This window comes from Lepus europaeus, chromosome 10 (assembly GCF_033115175.1).
Source record: "Lepus europaeus isolate LE1 chromosome 10, mLepTim1.pri, whole genome shotgun sequence".
Taxonomy (NCBI): Eukaryota; Metazoa; Chordata; class Mammalia; order Lagomorpha; family Leporidae; genus Lepus; species Lepus europaeus.
The window spans coordinates 6,576,236-6,598,488 of record NC_084836.1 but is presented as its reverse complement, the minus strand read 5'-3'; the positions used below and the strand labels follow the sequence as shown (position 1 = coordinate 6,598,488).

The 22,253-nt window shown below is 45.5% G+C and overlaps 1 protein-coding gene across 2 annotated transcripts in view; it reads left to right on the top strand.

Annotated features, from left to right (window-relative positions):
• Positions 1–22,253, top strand: part of EP300 (E1A binding protein p300) — an 86,782-nt gene that overhangs the window by 46,469 nt on the left and 18,060 nt on the right. For both annotated transcript variants that reach the window (XM_062202791.1, XM_062202790.1), the window contains 14 exons: positions 4,242–4,335; positions 4,800–4,937; positions 8,725–8,842; positions 9,506–9,677; positions 10,503–10,580; positions 10,703–10,812; positions 12,216–12,353; positions 12,699–13,133; positions 14,608–14,787; positions 15,732–15,876; positions 18,334–18,452; positions 19,364–19,603; positions 20,168–20,256; positions 22,021–22,101. In XM_062202791.1, coding sequence (XP_062058775.1) covers positions 4,242–4,335; positions 4,800–4,937; positions 8,725–8,842; positions 9,506–9,677; positions 10,503–10,580; positions 10,703–10,812; positions 12,216–12,353; positions 12,699–13,133; positions 14,608–14,787; positions 15,732–15,876; positions 18,334–18,452; positions 19,364–19,603; positions 20,168–20,256; positions 22,021–22,101 — 2,137 coding nt within the window. The remainder of the gene's footprint in view (positions 1–4,241; positions 4,336–4,799; positions 4,938–8,724; positions 8,843–9,505; positions 9,678–10,502; positions 10,581–10,702; positions 10,813–12,215; positions 12,354–12,698; positions 13,134–14,607; positions 14,788–15,731; positions 15,877–18,333; positions 18,453–19,363; positions 19,604–20,167; positions 20,257–22,020; positions 22,102–22,253) is intronic.

Below are 22,253 nucleotides of genomic sequence, written 5' to 3'. Positions count from 1 at the left end.
GGATTCTGGCATTGCTGGCATTGCAAGCAACAGCTGTGCCACAACACCCATATCCATGCATTGACTTTTTTTTTTTTTTTTTTTTTAAGATCCATTTTATTTATTTGAAAGAGTTACACAGAGAGGTAGAGCCAGAGAGAGAGGTCCTCCATCTGCTGGTTCACTCTCCAAATTACCACAACGGCTAGAGCGGAGCCAATCCGAAGCCAGGATAGGCTCCCTCAGTGGTGCAGGGGCCCAAAGGACCATCCTTCACTGCCTTCCCAGGCCACAGCAGAGAGCTGGATTGGAAGTGAAGTGGCCGGGACCCGAACTGGTGCCTACATGGGACGCCAGCACCACAGGCCAGGGCTTCAACTCGCACCACAGCACTGGCCCCAGCACACTGACTTTTGATGAGTCCTATAGATTATTCCACAGTGTGAATTTGTCTTATGGCTTCTTTATAATTAGATCCAGATTAAGCATTTTTTAGGACGGGTCATCAGGATGCTGTCTGTCAATATAAACATTTATTGGGACTCACTCATCTTTAGTCTTTTTAGAATTTCTGTTTTTATTACAGATATTCAAATTCTTCTATTTTCGTTTTATTTGAAAGACAGAACGAGACACCAGTCTTCCATCCCCAAATGCCTACAACATCTGAAGTTGAGCAGGCCAAAACTGAGAATCCAGAATTCGATCTGATCTTCTGTATGGATGGGAGAGACCCCAATATATCTGTGCTATTAGTTTATTTGAATAATGATTATTTATTTGAGTGGCAGAAAGACAGAGGCCTTCCACCTGCTGGTTCATTGCCCAAATAGCTGCAATGGCTGGAACTGGGCCTGTCCGGAACCAGGAGCTTTCTCCCAGTCTCCCATATGAGTGCAGGGGCCAGGGCACCTGGACCATCCTCCAGTGCCTCTCAGGCACATTAGCAGGGAGCTGGATGGGAAGTAGAGCAGCCAGGACTTGAACCAGTGCCTATATGAGATGCTGGCACTGCAGGTAGTGGCTTTACCCACTACGCCACAGAGCCAGCCCCATACACTGTCACTTTCTGCCTCCTAGGCTGTGCACTGGCAGAAAGCTGGATCAGAACCCAGGCACTGCTGTATAATCTGTAGGCATATCAAGCTGTGTCCCAGCACCTGCCCCTAATCTGTTATTCTATAAAGGTTTCTCTGGATTGGGTTACCTCCTAGGAATTAGGAAGCAAACTGTGTTCTCTTTCTGATTATTAGGTGCCATGAATTCTTTTCTTCAGTTTTTTTTCTGAATGTCTAGCAGTACCACACCTGTATTTTTGTATTCTGAAGTGAATGCTCACTCTTAGGGTTTTGAATACTAGCCAGTGTACTCAAGTTATGATTGAACCATACTTCCAGTCAATAAATGGACCTGCGGATAAAGATAATTGTTTTGACATGTTTTCATGCCTTCAAAAGAGGTGGTAAGATAAGCAGCTGCATATAGTGTCATCTTTTATCTCATTGCGTTACCATTTTTGCCATCAATGAAACCTATTTTCTATATGTCAAGTATTAAGTGTGGCAAATACAGGATTCTGGATAACACAGTTCTGTTGCAGAAAGAGCACTTCCAGGTGTCATCAGAGAGCGGGTCTGATAACATCAGAAGGAAAGCTCTTCCTGAGCATTTCATGAGTTCAGTGGAGAAAGACAGCAATATTTCCCTTTGTGGGAAATTTTATTTGTTCACTGAAATAACGGGGGTGGAGGGACTGTAAGCATAGCTGCAGTGCCGGCATCTCATGAGTGCCAGTTCTAGTCCCGGCTGCTCCTCTTCCAATCCAGCTCTCTGCTATGGTCTGGGAAAGCAGTAGAAGATGGCCCAAGTGCTTGGGCTCCTGCACCCACGTGGGAGACCTGGAAGTGGCTCCTGGCTTCTGGTCACCTCAGCTCTGGCTGAAACGTCCAGTTTGGGAGTGAATCAGTGGATGAAAGATCTGTCTGTCTCTCTGCCTCTGCCCCTCTGTATCAAAAAAATTTTTAACATGAAAAGCTGATTTAGTTTGAAGATGGCTGTTGCTTTTTTTTATACTGTTACCATTTTTTGGTTTTGTTTGAGGCACAGACAGGGTTCCCATCCACTCTTTCACTTCCCAAGTGTTCCCAACCCCTGGGGCTGGTGTTGCCAAAGCCAGAAGCCAGGAACTCAACCCAGGTATTGCACATGGGTGGCAGTGACCTTGCACCCGTCACCTGCTGACTCCCAGGGTGCACATAAGCCAGTAAAGTTGAAATTGGTGGTCGAGCTGGGACTCCAACCCAGGTGCTACAGTATGTGATAGAAACTACATAACCAACCACTGGCTTAACCCCAAGTCAAACAACTCCCCATGTTTAGTTCTTTAAGAAATAGAATGTTTTTTGTTGTGGATTTGTTTTTGTTTTTGTTTTTTTTGCTTCCTGGCTGCATGATCTTCAACTGTCATCATGAATGACACTGTAACTGTCCAGACAAGGATACTCATGACAAGCCAACTACTTCAGGAGAAGCAAATGGTCATTGGGAAAACAGTAGTGCCTTAGATGGAAATTCAGGCAAGACTAGATAAATGTACATGAGCACACCAGATGTCTTCCTTGTATTTAGATTCAGAACCCATTTTGGTGGTGGCAGTGGAAGACAACTGGCTTTGGCATGATTTAGAATTCTTTGATTATTGGCCAGAGCCGTGGCTTAACAGGCTAATCCTCCGCCTTGCGGCGCCAGCACACCGGGTTCTAGTCCCGGTTGGGGCACTGGATTCTATCCCGGTTGCCCCTCTTCCAGGCCAGCTCTCTGCTGTGGCCCGGGAAGGCAGTGGAGGATGGCCCAGGTGCTTGGGCCCTGCACCCGCATGGGAGACCAGGAGGAAGCACCTGACTCCTGGCTTTGGATCAGCAAGATGCGCTGGCCGCTGCGGCCATTGGAGGGTGAACCAACGGCAAAAAGGAAGACCTTTCTCTCTGTCTTCTCTCTCTCACTATCCACTCTGCCTTTAAAAAAAAAAAAAGAACAAATTCTTTGATTATGAAAAGAAAAATGAACTCAGGCAGCCTTGCATGACCTGTATAAGGAGAAAAGGACCTCAAGAAACAGCCAAAGAAGTACAAGATTAGGATGAAGCAAGCCAGGAGAACTTCAGAGGCAAAAAGTACAAGGGGAAAGACTGTGCTACATTGATATTATCTGTCATGATTGTGTTAACTTTGCATGGGGATTAAAAATCATAAAATTAGGAAAAGAAACAATACTTAGATTATTAATTGAAAAAGTAAAATATGTACATGGAGTATATATTCAAGCCATTTTGAAGGAATATTCAATAGAAATTTCTCCTGACGCAAGGATTTGGCCTAGAGGTTAAGATGTCCATGTTTTCTCAACTGAGAGTAACTGGCTCTGATAGTGCAGGCCCTGGGTGGTAGCAGTGATGGTTCAAGTAATGGACTCCTCGCCACCATGTAGGGAACCTGGAGTAAGTTCCCAGCTCCCAGCTTATTCCATAGTTTAGTCCTAGCCATTGTGGGCATTTGTGTCTCCCTTTCAAATAAATTTTTTAAAAGAAACAAACTTTTTTTTAATGTTTTAACTGAAGCATTGCTTCTCATCTCATCCTGGGGGGTGTACCATTCCTAGGCTCTTAGGTCCTTACATAAAAGGATATGCATACATGAATCAGCTTGCTAAACAATTTTGGTTCTGGTTTTTAATGTTCCCTTTAATATCATCATACATACATACATAGTCAACCTGTACCCTTTGAAGATTAATGATCAGAGGTGGAAAAATATCTGACTATTGTTGTTTGTTAGCTCTTGCCAAGTAGTCTTCCCAGCCATTTGTGGGTTTACACATCCCTGCGTTTTGGTTGAAGGTGATTCTTCTCTCACACTCTTGTGAAGGCATCATTTTACAGTATTACCTTTCAAGTTTTGAAAACTTTTGTACATGAAAAGTTGCTATTGTAAGTTTTGCTTTTATTTAAGGATACTTGCATTTCTTTGAAAGCATTTTGTTTTTATGTGAATTACATATTTCTTTTCCGTGTGGATTCTCAATGGTTTGTCAGGTTACTTTCCATATTAGCCTTTATATATTTGTGGCTACTAGTTTATGCTACTAGTGATTATTTTCTTGTGTGTATTGCCAGTTTTTCTTATTTGTAATTTGCCTCTTGACTTTGTTTATGGTGTTGAGGGTAGTGATTTTATTTACTTTTGTATTTTATTGTTTTGACGTAGATGCTAGCCCTATGGGAGTCAATGGAGGTGTAGGCGTTCAAGCACCAAATCTTCTTTCTGACTCCATGTTGCATTCAGCCATAAATTCTCAGAAGTAAGTATCGACTTGGTCTGTGTCCTGAGTCACATTTCAATACTTCGTTTAAAAATGTCCTGGTCACAGCTTTTTATTATTTGAAGTTGTATCAGTTACCTTGGGTAACCTACAGGGTACCAAATATAACAGGAAGTTGCAAGATTATTGCTGCATAAAAAGTGAATTTGCGCTATCCCAATGTTAAGAATTTTTTGCAAGGGATTCCGTGAGATAATGCTGTGTCAAAATGACAGGTGTGTGTGATAGAGGTTGGTTAAGACTTCATCCTCCCTTCTATGCAAAGTAATGTAACTCCTGCCCTCACAGAGCTACAGATACATACGTAATTCTGTGGAGGTCTGGTCACACACTTCCCCACCTTGCAGACTCCTTTGTGTACACAGACAGAGTACAATAATCACTGTCAGCTGCATTGTGACATCTCAACTCCGCTTTGCTAAAATTATGACTCCTTTTTAAAGCCAATTGATGAATGAAAATGCCAGCGTGGCCTCCCTGGGTCCTATGCCAACAGCAGCTCAACCATCAAGTACTGGAATTCGGAAACAGTGGCATGAAGACATAACTCAGGATCTTCGGAATCATCTTGTTCATAAACTGTAAGACAGTGGGGTTGTCTCATAAAGCTTTGTCCTGTCAGCATGCTCCAGTATGCGTGTGGGCACCAGAGCAATATTACCAGTTCTTGTATCGCTTGTCTGCTGCTGTGTCGTTCTTCTTCCCATTGTCTACTTCTTACTCCGCAGCCTTTCTTCTCACTATGATTTGTAGAATCTTTCAAGGTTTAACAGTTGATGATCTGTTCTGCCTATGCCCATAATTAAGGTATTGAGTAAAATTGTTGATTTTAGTGTCATTCCCTATAAGTTCATATTTCATAAGGAAATTCAGGCCTGCTTCATTAAAACATGGCAATGTTCCCATTCTGTCTTACTCCTGGTAGTTTTATTCTGTTACCAGGGTGACTTTGGTAGGGTGGTCTCATGTGGCGTTCTGATCCTCCAGATGTGTTTATGAAATACTTTCTGCACCCTTTGTTGTGAGTTGATGTATACCGAGTACTGTATCTCAGAAACCCCATCTTGCTCACTGTACAGAGCAGTTGTCAGTTGAAAGGGGAAGGTATGTGAAGTGGTAAAAGGAGACGTACCCAGGATCTTCTCATTTTGCCTTCACTTAACAGCGGATACTCCTTTGTTCCATCTGTTTTGGTTTTTGGATATTTTTGATTTATTGATTGATTTGAAGTTAGAGTGCTTGCATCCATTAGTTTACTCCCTAGCTGGCCACAACAGCGAGAAACCATGATCTTCATCTGGGTCTCCCATGTGGTGACAGGGATCCAAACACTTGGGCCATCTTCCTCTGCTTTTCCCGGGCCATCAGCAGGGAGTTGGATGGGAAGTGGAGCAGCCAGGACATGAACCGGTGCCCATGTTGCATGTGGCATCCTTACCACACTGTGCCACAATACCAGGCCCTCAAATATTTTGAATTTCCATTTATATCTTCTCTATCTGGTTCCTTCAGATGGTGCACAATTGAATATTACGTGAACAGATAATAAAATTAGTGCCTTTAAAATACCACATTTGTCGGCCGGCGCCGTGGCTGAATAGGCTAATCCTCCGCCTTGCGGCGTCAGCACACCAGATTCTAGTCCTGGTTGGGGCACCGATCCTGTCCCGGTTGCCCCTCTTCCAGGCCAGCTCTCTGCTATGGCCCGGGAGGGCAGTGGAGGATGGCCCAAGTGCTTGGGCCCTGCACCTACATGGGAGACCAGGAGAAGCACCTGGCTCCTGCCTTTGAATCAGTGCAGTGCGCCGGTTGCAGTGGCCATTGGAGGGTGAACCAACGGCAAAGGAAGACCTTTCTCTCTGTCTCTCACTGTCCACTCTGCCTGTCCAAAAAACAAAACAAAACAAAAATATCACATTTGTCAATCTTATTTCCTGTTTTTTGGTTTTTTGTTTTTTGTTTTTTTTGTTTGTTTTTTTAAGATTTTATTTATTTGAGAGGTAGAGTTACAGACAGGGAAAGACAGAGAAGTCTTACATCTGCTGGTTCAGTTCCCCAAACGACCGCAACAGCCAGAGCTGGGCCAATCTGGAGCCAGGAGCTTCTCCAGTATCCCACACGAGTGTAGAGGCCCAAACACTTGGGCCGTCTTCCACTGCTCTCCCAGGCCATTAGCAGGGAGTTGGATAGGAAGTGGAGCAGCCAGGACACAAACTGGAGCCCAAATGGGATGCCAGCACCACAGGCAGAGACTTAACCTACTATGCCATGGTGCCAGCCCCAATATAAAAGTCTTTTCTTTCTTTTTTTTTTTACAGGCAGAGTTAAACAGTGAGAGAGAGACAGAGAGAAAGGTCTTCCTTTTCCGTTGGTTCACCCCCCAAGTGGCTGCTACAGCTGGCGCGCTGCGCCGATCAGGAGCCAGGTGCTTCTTCCTGGTCTCCCATGCAGGTGCAGGGCCCAAGGACTTGGGCCATCCTCCACTGCCTTCCCGGGCCATAGCAGAGAGCTGGACTGGAAGAGGAGCAACCAGGACTAGAACCTGGGGTGCCGGTGCTGCAGGCGGAGGATTAGCCTAGTGAGCCGCGGCGCCAGCCAAAAGTCTTTTTTAGAAAATAAATAAGGGTGGGATAGGTGACTTCTTTTTAAAAAAAAGAAAGGTAGAGAGGGAGAGTCAGAAAGAGATCTTCTTTTTGTTCACTCCCCAGATGGTGAAGAAAGAACTAGGCCAGACTGCATCTGGGTCTCCCATGTGGGTGTCAGGGGTTCAGGTAATTGGGAAATCTGCTGCTGCTTTCCCAGGCTCATTAGCAAAGAGCTGGATCAGAAGTGGAGTAGCTAGACTCTAAATGAAATTCTAATATGGCATTCCACTGCCAACTGCAAGTCAGTCTACTCTGCAACTTGAGCTCCTCTTTATTGCTTTATTTATTTTTTAAGATAAATAAAGGGCTGGCGCCACAGCTCACTAGGCTAATCCTCCGCCTGTGGCGCCGGCACCCCAGGTTCTAGTCCCGGTAGGGGCGCCAGATTCTGTCCCAGTTGCTCCTCTTCCAGTCCAGCTCTCTGCTGTGGCCCGGGAAGGCAGTGGAGGATGGCCCAAGTCTTTGGGCCCTGCACCCACATGAGAGACCAAGAGAAGCACCTGGCTTCTGGCTTCAGATCAGTGAACCAACAGAAAAGGAAGACCTTTCTCTCTGTCTCTCTCTCTCTCACTGTCCACTCTGCCTGTCAAAAAAAAGATAAGAAGTAGGACACTCTGTAGAGTTCCCATCCACTGCTGATTTACTCCCCAAAGTTCCCAGGGGCAGAGCTGGGCTTAGGGTCAGAGCCAGGAACTGTGAGCATGAATTTTAGCCCATCACAGGGATGACAGGATCCTAATTACTCAAGCCATCACCACTGGCTCCTAGGGCCTATACTGGCAAGAGGCTGAAGCTGTATGTGAAACCCTGATAACACCTGTGGTGGACATGACTTATCTGCACTATTCTAAATGCCTTCTCTCACATTTGTCATTGTTGCAAATTATAGAAGTTGTTAGACTGTTAACCTTGAATCTAGCAAAATCATTATTTTTCCTAAGTACTAACCAGGCCCAACCCTGCTTAGCTTCTGAGATCAGAAGAGTGGGTACGTTTAAGGTGCTATGGCCAGAGACCATTAGGCATTTCTAGTCCCTCTACTTCAAGCTATTGTTCTTTACAAATTTTGGGTGGCAGCATTGTGGTGCAGTGGGTTACACTGCCACCTGTGACACTGACATCCCCAATCAGAATACTGATTCAAGTCCCAGCTGCTGGCTTCTCTGCTTCCTATTCAGTTCCCTGCTAATGTGCCTTGGAAAGCAGCGGAGACGGTTCAAGTACTTGGGTCCCTGCCACCTATGTGGGAGACCCAGATGTAGCGCCTGGCCTCAGCCTGGCACAGTCCTATTTGTGGCCCTTTGGTGTGTGTACCAGAGAATGGAACTTCTGTCTCTCCCTCTGTTTTTGTCACTCTGCTTTCCAGTAAGTAAAATAAGTCTTTAAAAAAAATTTTGGAGGCTTAGTTGTTATTTTTAAAAGTTGAATAAATTTATGTAGCACAGAATAATTTTTTCTGTACATTTAGAGTAACAGGGACCAAAGAATATCTTTATGGAGTTACTTTTTAGATTGTGATCAGGAAAATCCTTTGTAATTACAAGAAGACAGTTTTCATTTTTGGTATTGACTTGTCACCTTCTGTTACTTTTCTTGTACTCATTGTATCCAGTGTGTAGAATTGGGAAAACACTAATTGAGAAATCGTTTAAAGTAGTATACATTTCTATGATTGAATGTGAAGCTGGCATTGTATTACAGTGGTTGAATTTTCCATTCCTAGAGTTCAAGCCATATTTCCCACTCCGGATCCTGCTGCTTTAAAAGACAGACGGATGGAAAACCTGGTAGCGTATGCTCGGAAGGTGGAAGGGGACATGTACGAATCTGCAAATAATCGAGTGAGCATCTGGTTTTTCTTTACATGTTGACGGTCAGGAATGGGTCTGCTGTAGATACTTAATTACCCCTCACGATTGCTCTTCATCCCTAGCACATGTAAGCAGCATTGCTCCAGCTGTCCTTTCTCACTGTCTCTGCGTATAGTTAGAAGTTTCTTAGGTGATTGTTATCAAAAACCTTAGGTTTTTCCCCTTACTTCAGTGCAGTTCTATGGCACTTCTTCTGGGTTGTCCTTCTGTCAAATGAGAAAGTAGCAGAGCTGTTGTTACCAGCCCGGTGCTGTTTTCACTCGAATATAGTGCATCATCTATTGGGTATTTTCATTTCAAGAATATTTTAGTTTCTGTACATCATTTTAACTTTTTCTAAATTGGCATTACTTCAAAATGTAACATGTTCTTTCCATGTTCTGTAAATTGACAACATATGTTTTATAAAACCTGCTTTGATAGAGGTCTCAATGTGTAGGTTCATAGTAAAACTGATGATCACTTGATTATTCTAAATATGAGCTCATATTTGGAAAATGGATTAATTTCTTCCCATTTTTAGTTTCTACCTATTGTTTAAATGAAACTAATATCTGTCTTTGATGTAGTTTTTCTGTTTTCTGGTGGTAATTCATGTTTTGTCCTTATCTGTTATTTCAAAAATCCAAAAAGGCGGAATACTACCACCTTCTAGCTGAGAAGATCTATAAGATACAAAAAGAATTAGAAGAAAAACGAAGGACTAGGTTACAGAAACAGAACATGCTTCCAAATGCAGGCATGGTGCCAGTTTCTATGAATCCAGGGCCTAATATGGGACAGCCACAACCAGGAATGACTTCTAGTAAGTGCTTTTTGTTATGTTTATTTGGGGAGAAATTGATAATGAAGTGATTTCTAACCGAAACCATCAATTTGTACAAAGTTGTGTAAACTGTTAATAGAGTTTTTGAAAGGCCTTTTGTCTTTGCAAAGAAAACAGTTCATCCTCTGCCTAAAAAAGTAAGCACTACTTAAACAGCCCCCTGTAGACATGCCTGATAGTGACACCTAGAAAGTGGTCGCACATAGATTTCCCCTGGTAGTCTCTAACACTGTCTGTGTAGTAAGCAGCCAGTAGGTGGATGTAGGCTGACTAGGGGCCAGTGTGCAACAGAGGCTTACATACTTCCTAAGTGATCACCTTAATCTGTGACTTGAAAAGTGGTAGAGCAGAGAGAACATGAAACAAACAGGAGAAATACAGGGAAAGAATTGAGCAAACACATTCTCAGGCTGAAGGATGAAATGGTTGTTAGAGACTGTGCAGAATCTTGGCTCTGGATGAACTGTGCTATTGGTGTGAATGTAAATGCTGGTTTGTTCCCTTAAATACATAGATTCGGTCTAGGGGTCTCATGTAGCTACAGGGGTCTAAGCACTTGGGCCATTTTCCACTGCCCTCCCAAATGCATTAGCAGGGAGCTGAATTGGAAGTGGAGCAGCCAGATCTCAAACCAGTGCCTATATGGGATGTCTGTCACAGGTGGCAGCTTTACTCACTACACCCCAACACCGATTCCCCAAGTGGCATCTTAACTAGTACACAAAACACCTGCCCATTTTTTGTTTTCAGGAAAGGGCAGCCAGTGCAGAGACTTCCTTAATTTATTTCTCTTTTCTGCCCTAGATGGTCCTCTCCCTGACCCAACTATGATCCGTGGCAGTGTGCCAAACCAGATGATGCCTCGGATGACACCACCATCTGGTAAATTTTATAACCAGGAAGAATGAGTTACTAGTTTTGATAAATGGTGAACCAGATAGAGGAATAGTGCCTCTTACTCTCCAGAAGGGTGCTCAGATTTTATACTTTGCATGTATTCATAGGTTTGAATCAATTTGGCCAGATGAGTATGCCCCAGCCCCCTATTGGACCCCGGCAAACCTCTCCGCTTCAGCACCATGGACAGTTGGCTCAGCCTGGAGCTCTCAACCCGGTTGGTTTGATTTCTTTATGTAATCTGTTTGGATTTTATAGGGGTTTTCTAAAAATTGTTGTTTTTGCTTCAAGAATAAAACTTCTCATACTTGCCTAGACACAAAATACAAGACCTTGTTGTTACATTTTAATTCTGTTGTATTTTGCCCTTAATATAGATGATTATATGTATTTCAGAGATGAGAATAAATAGTTGCATTATGTTAAAGAGGTGGAATGACAGGAAATAATTATTACTATTGGGAAACAAACACTGAAATCTTTTCTGCTTATCTCTTTCACTTAACAATAGTTAGAAATCCTACAGAAATAATTACTAAGGTACTTAGTGATGCGGTCTGAGGAGAGGATGTTACAGTGTACGAGGCTATAATGTGATGAAAGTTCATGTGAAGAAGAGTAGAGTGTCTTGATTACAAACAAGTCAGTCTGTGTAAAATAAACACTGAAAAAGGCTCACATCCAAGCAAATACTATTCATAGTTGTAAAAATCATAGTAGTAGAAAGTTGACTAAAAGCAGCCAGTACCCTCTCTTTGGAGTCCGCATGTCCAGTAGCCTCCCCACTTTTTGTCAGTTTACCTCTCCTCCATAATTATCTTCTCTTCCAGGCAGTGACTGTGGGTCTTTTATAAGAGCAGTGGGGGAGCCATTGCCTGGTTCTGGAGACTGAAGTGGAGATGCTGAGCATACCCAGACTCTTAACCAACATTGGCCCCAACCCTCACCCTGTCCTGCTAAGTTACCTGGCACCTCTGATTCTTGAGCTTTTTTAGGGTTTTCCAGCATTGGTATTTTTCACAGCTGGCAACATTCAGCAAGGAATCCTAGTTCTCATGTTAATCTAAGGCAGACACATTTCTTTAAATGGTTGAGTTTTTTGCTTCTGGTCATCCAGATTTCCATCATGTGTTAAAGGCCCGAGTTTGGGCCAGTTTTTAAAAATGAAGTTGTAGCAGTCCAAGAGCGGTCATGGGCCATGAATGGGGCCAGATTCAGCCACATCTTGTAGGTTTTTACTTTTCTTTTCCCACACATTATGGAATCTGAAAAGTTTTTACTGTTGCCATGCCACTAACAGTGAGCAAAGAGCCCAGGACGTTGTGGTCCTTCACTTAGCGTGTTCAAAGAAATTTCAACTAGCTCTTTTCCTGTTAGTTCTAGATAGCGTGCCGTGTGTCCCCATCCTCCTGTAACTTAGAGAAGCCATGACATGAGGCCATCCCCATGGTCTAGGTGTAAGCGTCAGTTCTCCACTTTTCTCCTCCCTCTCCCTGCCCCTCCCTTTACCTGTTTTCCTGCCTTCTCTGCAGTCAGCCTGACAGCAGGGCCAGGTTAGTGGGAGATTCCAGTTGTGCTAGAACTGTACTGAAGCCGTTTGGTGCTTTGTGTTTTTTGCAGCCTATGGGCTATGGGCCTCGCATGCAGCCGCCTACCAGCCAGAGCCAGTTTCTTCCACAGTCTCAGTTCTCATCACAGGGAATGAATGTAGCAAATATGCCTTTGGCTCCACCCAGCGGTCAAGTACCAGTGTCTCAAGTATGTCTCACAAGGGGGCCTTTGCCCTTCTGGGGATGGGGGAGGGGGATGGGATTTGTGAACCTTCTGTTAGGATTTTGCCCGGAAGAGTGGCAGCAAATAGTGGGTGAAGCTAGATGATTTTTTAAAATATGAACACTTTTGGATTTAGGGTATTCTGAATATGAAGAGATGATTATGTATATAACAATGGCTTTGTTTTTAAAAGTAACACATAATTTAAATTTGAGGGTTTTAACCCTGTGTTATTTTACATTTAGTTAGTTTGTGTCCTAAATGCCTATCTGCCTATGTAAATTTTCCTTCATTCTGTTTGACTTTATCTTAATGACTTCATTTTAACAGGCACAAATATCTGGTTCTTCCTGCCCAGTAAACTCACCTATAATGCCTCCAGGATCTCAAGGAAGCCACATGCACTGTCCCCCTCTGGCACAACCCCCTCTGCATCAGAATTCACCATCTCCTGTACCTAGTCGTACCCCGACCCCTCACCACACTCCTCCAAGCATAGGGGCCCAGCAGCCACCAGCAGCAGCGATCCCAGCCCCTGTCCCCACACCTCCTGCCATGCCGGCCGGGCCACAGCCCCAGGCTCTGCACCCTCCTCCGAGGCAGACACCTACTCCGCCCACAACACAGCTTCCCCCCCAAGTGCAGCCTGCGCTCCCTGCTGCTCCTCCCGCCGACCAGCCCCAGCAGCCCCGCTCTCAGCAGAGTACAGCAGCCTCGGTCCCCACCCCGACGGTGCCACTGCTGCCTCTGCAGCCCGCCACTCCGGTAAGCGGAGGTTTGCATTTCAGTGGAGTGGTTTCAGCGCTAATGTAATACTATGTTACTTTTGTGCCATTTTTGATTCTCTGATTCATCTCTTATTGTTGTCTCCATAAGTGGAATGCAGTGTTTCATTAAGAACTTTCCCCCCTTGTTTTTACTACCTTTGGTAGTACTTAATGTAGTAGGAACTCAAAGATTTTGTTTAGGTCTTTCATTATTGTATGCCATGTAGTATTCTGGGGCCTAAAAGTATAGAGCATGGCAAGAGGTGAGAGTCCCCCTCTTGCTTCCTTAGTGTGACAGTTACTGTACCTCCTGAATTTAACATATATTTAAAAACCTTTTTATAACGTTTTAAGGTTCAGTACTGAAAGATTGAAGATTTGAATTTGAGTCCCTGGCCCTAATAAAGGTTAACAAAGTCATGGTCAAAGAGACAAGAAATACAGACCTAAATCCCTACAGCTTCCTTGTGAGAAGCTGATTATGTGTAGAGTAAAAACCTAAATTCCTGTCCAGTAGTTGAATCCTTAAAAATCAAACCTGTGTATTGTTAACAGGTTAGGACGTTCTTTCTACCTTGATCATTGATGCTATATATTTTTTTGAGATTTATTTTATTTATTTGAAAGGCAGTGGTAGAGAAAGATCTTCCATCTGCTGGTTCTCTCCATATGGCTGTAACAGCTAGGGCTGAGCCAGGCCAAAGCCAGAAACCAGGAGCTGCTTTCAGGTCTCCCATGTGGGTGCAGGGGCCCAAGCACGTGGATCATATTCTGCTTGTCCACGCACATTAGCAGGGAGGTGGATCAGAAGGGGAGCAGGGGAGTCTCGAACTGGTGCTCCTATGGGATGCCAGCATCCTAGGCAGCAGCTTTACTCACTATGTCATAGTACTGGCCCCGAAACTGATCTTTCAGTTTGTTCACAGAGAGATCAAGTCACATCTAGCTGTGGGACCCTCTGATCAACTAGGAATGGCAGCCTGCAGAAAAGAGTCTGAATCCCAGTTACTTTATTATTTATGGGATTGCTCCAGAAAACAGTCTTGCTATGTGGTTTCTTGCTGGGGATTGCCAGCGACCCTGTCACAGTGTAACGATTCAGAGCACCGCTCTGTATAGGAGTTCAGCATATTTTTCCTCTGCTTTTCTGCAAGGACAGATTGAAAAACAAACGAGATAGCGTGTCATGCTTGTGTTCTTTCAGTTTCCATGTCTCTCTGAATAGGAGGTCCTCAGAGGCCAGCACCTGTGATGACGTTTCTGCTGCTTACGCACTGCCCAGAATTGATGATTAACAAAACCATTGCTGTCGGCTTCAGTCTCAGCTGGCCGGCCAATACTGACAAGTCCTCAAGTATAATTACGGAAGGTGCAATGGACAGAGAGAGAAAATGACACTAGTCACCCAGCATGTGGTGTATTCTGAATATGTTATTGGCAAATCTGCTCTGTGTTTCCCTGTTTCTGCCCAGCTTTCCCAGCCGACTGTGAGCATTGAAGGGCAAGCGTCAAACCCTCCCAGCACGAGCAGTGCCGAGGTGAACGCTCAGGCTGTCCCTGAGAAGCAGCCTGCACAGGACATAAAGGTGGAGACTAAGATGGAGGTGGACCAGCCAGAACCAGCAGCTGTTCCGCCAGAAGATGTCCCAGAGGTGAGAACAGGGCCGCTGCTCCCAGGATTTGGTTAGGACCCCAATTTGGGAGCCTAAGTTTTAAAAATCAGTGTTTGAAAGCTGGCACTGTGGCTCAACAGGCTAATCCTCCGCCTTGCGGTGCCGGCACACCGGGTTCTAGTCCCGGTCAGGGCACCGATCCTGTCCCGGTTGCCCCTCTTCCAGGCCAGCTCTCTGCTGTGGCCAGGGAGTGCAGTGGAGGATGGCCCAAGTGTTTGGGCCCTGCACCCCATGGGAGACCAGGAGAAGCACCTGGCTCCTGCCATCGGATCAGCGCGGTACGCCGGCCGCAGCGCGCCTACCGCGGCGGCCATTGGAAGGTGAACCAACGACAAAAGGAAGACCTTTCTCTCTGTCTCCCTCTACTGTCCACTCTGCCTATCAAAAAAAAAAAAAAAATCAGTGTTTGAGGCCGGCGCCACGGCTCAATAGGCTAATCCTCCACCTTGTGGCACCGGCACACCGGGTTCTAGTCCCGGTCGGGGTGCCGGATTCTGTCCCAGTTGCCCCTCTTCCAGTCCAGCTCTCTGCTGTGGCCCGGGAGTGCAGTGGAGGATGGCCCAAGTGTTTGGGCCCTGCACCCCATGGGAGACCAGGATAGGCACCTGGCTCCTGCCAACGGATCAGCGCGGTGTGCCAGCCGTAGCACGGTGGCCATTGGAGGGTGAACCAATGGCAAAGGAAGACCTTTCTCTCTGTCTCTCTCTCTCTCACTATCCTCTCTGCCTGTCAAAAAAAAAAAAAAAAAAAAAATCAGTGTTTGAGAAAAGCATTTTGATAATTAGGTCTCGGTGCATTGATTTCATGTGAGAAAGGTTGTTAAGATAGGTCCACGGGGCGAATAAATGATGTGAGACAGTGGTCTTGCTGCTCCCCAATTGGATACCTTTGGAATACTAAAAATGTCTGCCATGTGTTTTTAGAGCAAAGCTGAGGACTGTAAAGTGGAGCCTCCAGAAACAGAAGAGAGAGGCACTGAGTTAAAAACCGAAATCAAGGAAGAAGACGACCAGCCAACTACTTCCGCCCCCCAGTCATCTCCAGCTCCTGGCCAGTCGAAGAAAAAGAGTAAGTCTCTCCCTCCGCCTCTTTGAGGAAGTCGAGGACCCAGACTACAAGGGCATCAGGACTCTTGGGTCCTGAGTTGCAATTAGTATGATTTCGTTACCATTAGGGCTGTGAGCTTGGACTTCGACTGATGTTGAAAAGTTCCTTTCCTTAAGGTAGATTCACTTGCTGCAACCACTGGGTTAGTTATACCCTCATTTTTCAGGTTCAAAAAGAAATTGTTAATAATACTCTTGACTGGCCAGTGCCGTGGCTTAACAGGCTAATCCTCCGCCTTGCGACACCGGCACACCGGGTTCTAGTCCCGGTCAGGGCGCCGGATTCTGTCCCAGTTGCTCCTCTTCCAGGCCAGCTCTCTGCTGTGGCCAGGGAGTGCAGTGGAGGATGGCCCAAGTACTTGGGCCCTGCACCCCATGGGAGACCAGGATAAGCACCTGGCTCCTGGCCTCGGATCAGCAAGATGCCCCGGCCGCAGTGGCCATTGGAGGGTGAACCAACGGCAGAAAGGAAGACCTTTCTCTCTCTCTCTCTCTCTCTCTCTCTCTCTCTCTCTCTCACACTCACTATCCACTCTGCCTGTCAAAAAAAAAAAGTAATAATAATACTCTTGAGTAAGATGCAGGAGGTAGTAATACTAATGATAGTCCTTCTCCTTCTATGGGCTAAGTACTGAGATGGTCTTACTAATATCACTCAACTCCGTGAGGGTTCAGCACACACCGGGATTACTCAGTGCCTAGGCCAGCATAGAGTCCAGACAGCCCAGGCAGGATCTCTCCTGAAGGGGAGGGGAGTAAGGCTAGCTGCTCAGGCCAAACTGTTGTAGAGTTCTCTATTCAGACTTTTCCCATGGAGATTTATTGATGTGCTTAGGGACTAGAGCTTCCTGTGACCCTAGTAACCCTGCAAGTGGCACAGGTAGGGTGTATCTTAAGGGTGAGTCTGCTGGCTCTTGGAGATGATGTATATGAAAGTGTTCTGTTAGGGACCGGCTTTAAGTTCAGGTGAGCCACCAGCTGCTCTGCTTCCAATCCAGCTCCCTGCTGACAAGCCTGGGAAAGCAGAGGAAGATGACCTAAATATTTGGACTCCTGAAACCCATGTGGGAGACCTAGATGGAGTTGCAGTCTCCTGGTTTCTGCCTGGCCCAGCCCAGCCACTGTGGCCTTGTAGGGGAGTGAACCAGCAGAGGAAGGATCTCTAAACTAATCCACCGCCTGCAGCGCTGGCACACCAGGTTCTAGTCCCGGTCAGGGCGCTGGATTCTGTCCCAGTTGCTCCTCTTCCAGTCCAGCTCTCTGCTGTGGCCCAGGAAGGCAGTGGAGGACAGCCCAAGTGCTTGGGCCCTGCACCCGCATGGGAGACCAGGAGGAAGCACCTGGCTCCTCGCTTCGGATCAGCGCAGGGCGCCGGCCGCAGCAACCATTTGGGGGCTGAACCAATGGAAGGAAGACCTTTCTCTCTCTCTGTCTCTCACTGTCTAACTCTGCCTGTCAAAAAAAAAAAAAAAGAAAAGAGGCCGGCGCCGTGGCTCAACAGGCTAATCCTCCGCCTTGCGGCGCCGGCACACCGGGTTCTAGTCCCGGTCGGGGCACCGATCCTGTCCCAGTTGCCCCTCTTCCAGGCCAGCTCTCTGCTGTGGCCAGGGAGTGCAGTGGAGGATGGCCCAAGTGTTTGGGCTCTGCACCCCATGGGAGACCAGGAGAAGCACCTGGCTCCTGCCATCGGATCAGCGCGGTGCGCCAGCCGCAGCGTGCCTACCGCGGCGGCCATTGGAGGGTGAACCAACGGCAAAAAAGGAAGACCTTTCTCTCTGTCTCTCTCTCACTGTCCACTCTGCCTGTCAAAAAATTAAAAAAAAAAAAAAAAAAAGAAAAGAAAAGAAAAACAAAGGTGACAGGACCTGAGGCAAGAGTAGGAGCTGTTAGGAGCCAGCAGTGTGGCATAGTGGGTGAAACTGTTGCCTGCACCCATCCCATATGGGTGCTGGTTTTTGTCTCAGCTGCTCCATTTCTAATCCAGCTTCCTGCTAATGGCTTAGGAAAAGCAACAGAAAGTGGCCTGAGTGCTTGTGCCCCTGCACCCCTATAGGAAACCTGGAAGTAGCTCCTGGCTTCAGCCTGCCCCAGCCCTTGCCATTATGACCATCTCAGAAGAGAACAAGTGGATGGAAAATAAATCTCTCTCTCTCTCTCTCTCTCTCTCTCATTTTCTCACTCCCTCCCTCATCCTCCTCCTCCCTTTCTCTGCCCTTCTCTCCCCCTGCCCCATACCTCTGACTTTCAAAATAAATAAAACTTTAAAAAAAAAAAAAAAAGCAGCTCAGAAGTGTGGAACCTTTTTTGCCTGAGGACACTGTAGTTAGTTTGGTGGTTCTTGAGATCCTTTTAGGGCTTCAACTTGAATGTTTTGTAAATTTTTTGTGTAATGGATAACATTTCAAATCTACTTTTAAAGTTTTCAAACCAGAAGAACTACGACAAGCACTGATGCCAACCTTGGAGGCACTTTACCGCCAGGATCCAGAGTCCCTTCCCTTTCGTCAGCCTGTGGACCCTCAGCTTCTTGGAATCCCTGTAAGTATTTGGTGTATGTACTTCTGAGGTTTTTTTTCTTTTGATTTGGTACAGCTTTACTGACATAGAACTCATATTCCGAGTGGTACAACCATAACCACAGCTTTTAATTTTTATCAGTCCCAGAAAGAAACCCCATATTCATTAGCAGTCACTTGTCAATTCCTCCTGCAATAGTTACTCCACCGGCCAACCTGTGTGCTCACCACTTACCTTCTGTCTCTGGATTTGCCCGTTCTGGATGTTCGTGAAATGGAAACGTGCACTCTCTGCTTGTCCGCAAATGGCTGCAACAGCCAGGGCTGGGCCAAGTCGAAGCCAGGAGCTTCTTTTGGGTCTTTCACGTGGATGAGGTGCCCAAGTACGTGGGCCGTCTGCTGCTTTCCCAGGCGCATTAGCAGGGACTCGAATCAGTGCCCATGCAGGATGCCAGTGCCACAGGTGTCAGCTTAACCACACTGTGCCACAGCACCAGACTAGCTAGTTGAGCCATCACTTGCTACCTCCCAGAGTCTGCATTACCTGGTAGCTGGAGTCAGGTGTTAAACCATAGGCTCTGATAGGGAATTCAGTGATCCCAGCCAGCATCTTAACTGCCAGGCCAAATAGTAGCTTCAGCTTTGTCTGTTTTTAAAGCTAACTTTAAGGGCCAGCATGTGGGTGCTATGCATTATGCTGCCACCTGCAGTGCCAGCATCCCATATTGGAGTGCTGGTTGTGAGTTCTGGCTACTCCACTTCCAATCCTGCTCCCTGCTAATGTACCTGGGCAGGCAAAGAAAGATGCCCTTTTACTTGGGCCTCTGTCACCCATGTGGGAGTTACTGGCTTCTAGAATCAGCTAGGACCAGACCCATCTGCCCTAAAATACTGAGACTCTTGGGTAATGTCTGGTGTTGCTTGTTCTTCTAGGATTACTTTGATATTGTGAAGAGTCCCATGGATCTGTCTACCATCAAGAGGAAGTTAGATACAGGACAGTATCAGGAGCCCTGGCAGTATGTTGATGACATTTGGCTTATGTTCAACAACGCCTGGTTATACAACCGGAAAACATCGCGGGTATACAAATACTGCTCCAAGCTGTCTGAAGTCTTTGAACAAGAAATTGATCCTGTCATGCAAAGCCTTGGATACTGTTGTGGCAGAAAGGTAAGAAAGAGCTTTCAGACCTGCCTTTAACTCTCCAAAGATACCTGTAGGAGAAGGAAGTGATGACGGGGGTTTGAGAGGATTCTGCTCTGGCTCTGATAGAGCCGTGCTCCTGAGGCGTCAGCTGCACTTACTCGCACACCATGGTAGTATCTGTTTCTATAGAATGAGCTTTCTATAAAGACATTTTTTCACTGGTGCACGTTGTAAGGAAAACCTGACCAAGTTAGAATTCTGAATCATCGGACTAAGTCCATCTGGAAGAGGGCTTTTATGGTCACTGCTCTGGGCACAGTGTCCAGCACGTACTGGTTTTCCTGTGCATACCAGGTCACAGTGTTGAGCTCCCTGGGTCTTGTTGGAGTCTGCAGAAAGGAGAGAAAAGAATGTGACTGCTAGGCCAGCCTCAGGATGGTGGAATCAGAGGAGTAAACTTAGTTGGGTTTTGGACGCTGAAGTAGCCCGTTTTGCATCAGGAGGACTTTTGTTTCTGAGTTGCTGTTGTGGCTGTTTCCGCTTGTGCTTCAGGCCTCTGTGCTCTGTAACAAATGGTTTCTTTTGCAGTTGGAGTTTTCTCCACAGACACTGTGTTGCTACGGCAAACAATTATGCACAATCCCTCGTGATGCCACTTACTACAGTTACCAGAACAGGTAAGCTCAACCACCTGTGGGCCATGGTCTGTGTGTCCGCATGTCTGGGGCCTGCGTGCGGATAGACCAGCCCACAGACTGTCACGTGTAACTGGCTTGAAGAGCTCTGTGTAGCACGAGCTTTGTTGTTTGCAAAATTAGAGCATTTTCTGGCAGAAAGTAGCCTGCACTAGTTGTCTAGGCCCTTATTTTCATAAGGGAGGAAACTCAGGCCTTGGGGAGTTAAGTAACTTTGTTCCTGGTGGCACAGAAGGGACCGCATTCCAGGCCCTGCTTCTCTATCCACTGTGCCTTTGTTGAGCACCACAGACTACAGCAAAACAGAAAATTTTCAAACTCCCTGGAAAACTTTTACCTGAAGCTTTTTAGACAGCTTTTTGAGAGTATTTCCTTTCTGTATTTGTTCTGTAAGTTGTTCTCCTTGGAATATATGAAAGCAGGATTCCATAGTACTTGCTTTCCTTCATTAAGCAAATATAAAGGGAAAATTTCCTAAAACACCTCTGCACTCCCTGACTCTTCCCTGCAGAGACGTGGCATGTGACAGAGGGGAAGAGTTCTTACAAACTAGGCACTGCTGCTCGTTTTTGCCCAGTCAGTGGTTGTAATCGCATGAATTAATATTCACTGATCTCTCCCCCATTGTTTGTCTCCTGTTGGTAATGTTAGTAATCAGCCTATAGAGTAGCTTGTACAAGGTATCTATTTGCACATGTAATACAGTAGCAGCAAGGCTGGACAATAAATGCCCTTAGTTAGTAATAGCAAACTCGTATTGTTGGTTTTTATTGAAGTTGTGTGATACAGATGCATTTCTGCCACTGAAAAGTCACTGAAACTTTTTATTTGTGATGAATTAGGTGTACTGCTAATGCTTTTTAAGCATTAGAATACCATTTTTACTCATTGAAATTTCATAAAAATGGTTCTGAAGTTGCTAAAAGCAGCTTATGTTCAGAAACAAGTAACAACTGGCATGAAACTTGTTAGAATTTTGACATAATATTTTTGGATTTTTAACAGCAATTTGCAGTGTTCTTTGTACTGAGATGTTTAATTATGTACAAACAAACACCACTGCATTTTTTTTTAACAGATTATGCAGACTTTTCAGTGAAAAACACTTCTTTTATTTGTGGCTTCTTTGGAGTCAAATAGAAATTTTGTCTTTTTGAGTCTGTGGTGGTTTTTAGATGATTTTTTTTCTCCTTGGAAGCAGGAAGAAGTGCAATGATAGGCTTTTTTTAAGTAGTAGAGTAGCTCCACAGTGTCTCTCCCCGCCTCCTTTTGATTATTTAGATCAAGTAGCATTAATTGCTGAAATGAAAGGGTGTGGGTCTGTGTAAGTGAAACGTTTTTGTTTTTATTTGCTGTAATCATTTGCTACTGTAATCCCATTTGAGATATTTAATGCTAATCTGAGCTTTGCCTTGGCTTTCTGCTTTGTGTTGTACTGTCTTGCTTTTATGTTTTTTGTTGTCCTGCAATCCCTCATTTCTTCGTTTGTTTTGTGTTTTTTTTTTTTTCTCCCTCATGCTTGTCGTTGTCTGCACTTGGCTTTGATTGCAAAAAAACAAAAACAAAACAAAACCCAAACTGTGGGGCCCATAAATCTGCATCATTGAATGTCCTTGTCGCCGTTGATGACCTGCTCTCTGCTCCCGTCCCCTCCTTGGCCTGCTGTGATTGGTGGCTTCGTTGCTTGGCTTGGGCTGTGTTGTGTGAACGGAACAGTTCACCCCAGTATGGCCTTCTTGCCGACAGGTATCATTTCTGTGAGAAGTGTTTCAATGAAATCCAAGGGGAGAGCGTTTCTTTGGGGGATGACCCTTCCCAGCCTCAAACGTAAGTAGCTGCATTATCTTGAAAAGTGTGGCCTTGTTTGTCTGCTTGATCTTAGGGGATTGTGCTTAGGCTTCTTTCTAAATGGTCTTGAGCTACGTTGTCCGGCTTTAGGGAGTCATTAGCCACAGATTTCTATTAAATAGAAATAAATA